The following is a 2,111-nucleotide window of genomic DNA, read 5'->3' on the forward strand; positions in this document are numbered from 1 at the left end:
CTTAACAAGTACCTTGTAGGCTACCAATGTTGGTGTCTATTTTCAGCTACGTACATTCATTTTGCCCCCAAAAAGTCGATGCCCCCCACCCTGCACAAGCTGGTTTCAACCAGACAGCCATTTGTAATCCATAGGGGGGTGCCGAAGAAAATGTTTGGGAACCACTGAGTTAAGGAAACAAATTACCAACATATTCATATATTTAACTTGTCCCTTGTACCTTTTACCACTTAACAACAGACGAGTCAGTCAGCAGCAGCTCTAACCCACGTCCCTCCTGACCTGTTCTCTCCTGAGTGAAATTAAAGCTGCAGTATGTAACTTTTATAAAAAAAAATATTTTAAAACTGTCATTATGTTGTGACAGTTTGGTATGAGAGGTAAACTGTGAAAATCTATTTCCTCTGCTTTCTCTCAGTGCTAGAAACAACCAATCAGAGGCAGGAGAGTTTTAGTGCTGTCAATCACAATCTCATGTTGCTGCTCATCCTTCCTCCCCTTGCTCTGTGCTATTCTGCCACTAGCATAGCCTGTTGTAAATGCTCAGTTCAGTTAGCATAGCTACCAATGATGGCAGATAAACAGTTTCTTGTAATAAGTTGTTTCTCCCCCATTAGCACATTTAGCAGTGAGTGAATGAGGATGATTGACAGCGCTAAGACCCTCCTCCTGGTTCTGATTGGTTGTTTTGGTCAGACCGGTTCATTACTTTAACCAGTAATAGTAATTCAGGAAGCAGATGGAGGAGATTGATTGTTTTCACAGATTATCTGTCTCATAACAAACTGCAACAACATGGTGACAGCTTTAACAAATATGGAGAAAACATATTTTTATTAAAGTTATGCACTGCAGCTTGAATAAAATGCAACTACATAACATTTTGAGAAGTCTGGATTGTTTTATGTGTATTTTGCACGTTGCTTTTGACGGTTGCTTGTTGGTAGAGACATTTCAGTATCTAAAACTAATAGAAAAATGTAAACAACCTACTTGCATACTGGATGTGGACTGTTGGATGTTAAATTCATGAGCAGTAAATATTGTGCTAGTTATCAGTATTGGGCCAAATAAAGCAAGGCAATTGGAAGCCTTTAAAATTGTGACACTTTTTATGGGTCAAAAAATTGTAACAGCAGCTGCGCGGGGGGGCCCAATCTAATTTTTTGTCAGGGGGCCCAAGATTCCTGGCGGTGCCCCTGCACATATGGCACAAAGTCATCAGCATAAAGCAGCAGCTCCACTGCTCGCCATGTCGATGTATGTTAGATTTATATTTAATAATTCATTTGAACCATTTTTTTCAATGAAAACATAATAGTTTATCGTCACTCCATCAGAATAATTTCTAAAATCAGGAGAAATCAGGACCTTTCAGCAACTTTGTCCCACTGCAGTACCTGGAACTTCCTCAGCTCCTCCTTGGAGGCGCTGTAGGTGAGGTGGGCGGGGCTCAAGCTGTTAATGGCCTGCTCAGCCAATCGCAGCCAGGCATCCAGGTGGGTGTGTTCCTGCATGAACTCGTGCCAGAGGACCCACTTCCTGTCCAACCTGCAGGAAGGAGTGGCAAAGAAAACCCAAACACTGTAAATATTCTGAGAGTAACCGTGGGGCTCCGTAGTTCAGAAATGAATTCCTAACGCTTCTCAGCGTTAAGAAGCGCATTTGTCTTTGTGCAGATTTTCACATTTACCAAAGACAATTTGTTTCTCTTCAATGAATCAAGGCAACCAGCAACTCAGAAGGAATATGTTTGTGCTTTACTGCAGGAGATCGTTGAGGCATCAGCATTCATTCATAAACTACAAACTTCCAGAAAACGGCAAAACAGGCAAAACACTGAGTTTCTTTCAATTTACACTAAACACCAGCTGGTTAGAGTTGTTTTGATTAATAATAACTGGAACATTGATCAACATTTTGATGTGTAACGATGGCAAAATGTTTCCTGCTTTTTCCAGTTGTTGATTCTATGAGTTTGAATGTTTGTGTTTTTATGATGTAAACACTTTGAACTGCTTTATTACTGAAACGTGACTGACTGACTCACTGACTGACTGACTCACTGACTGACTGACTCAATGACTGACTGACTCAATGACTGACTGACT

The 2,111-nt window shown here is 40.7% G+C and overlaps 1 protein-coding gene across 4 annotated transcripts in view; it reads right to left on the reverse strand.

The window, feature by feature from the left end:
• LOC103131567 (nesprin-2) overlaps nucleotides 1-2,111 on the reverse strand; it is a 23,023-nt gene that overhangs the window by 6,499 nt on the left and 14,413 nt on the right. For all 4 annotated transcript variants that reach the window (XM_016666740.1, XM_016666738.1, XM_016666739.1 and 1 more), the window contains one exon: nucleotides 1,401-1,551. In XM_016666740.1, the coding sequence (XP_016522226.1) occupies nucleotides 1,401-1,551 (151 nt within the window). The remainder of the gene's footprint in view (nucleotides 1-1,400; nucleotides 1,552-2,111) is intronic.

Source organism: Poecilia formosa, unplaced genomic scaffold (genome assembly GCF_000485575.1).
Source record: "Poecilia formosa unplaced genomic scaffold, Poecilia_formosa-5.1.2 Scaffold787, whole genome shotgun sequence".
Taxonomy (NCBI): Eukaryota; Metazoa; Chordata; class Actinopteri; order Cyprinodontiformes; family Poeciliidae; genus Poecilia; species Poecilia formosa.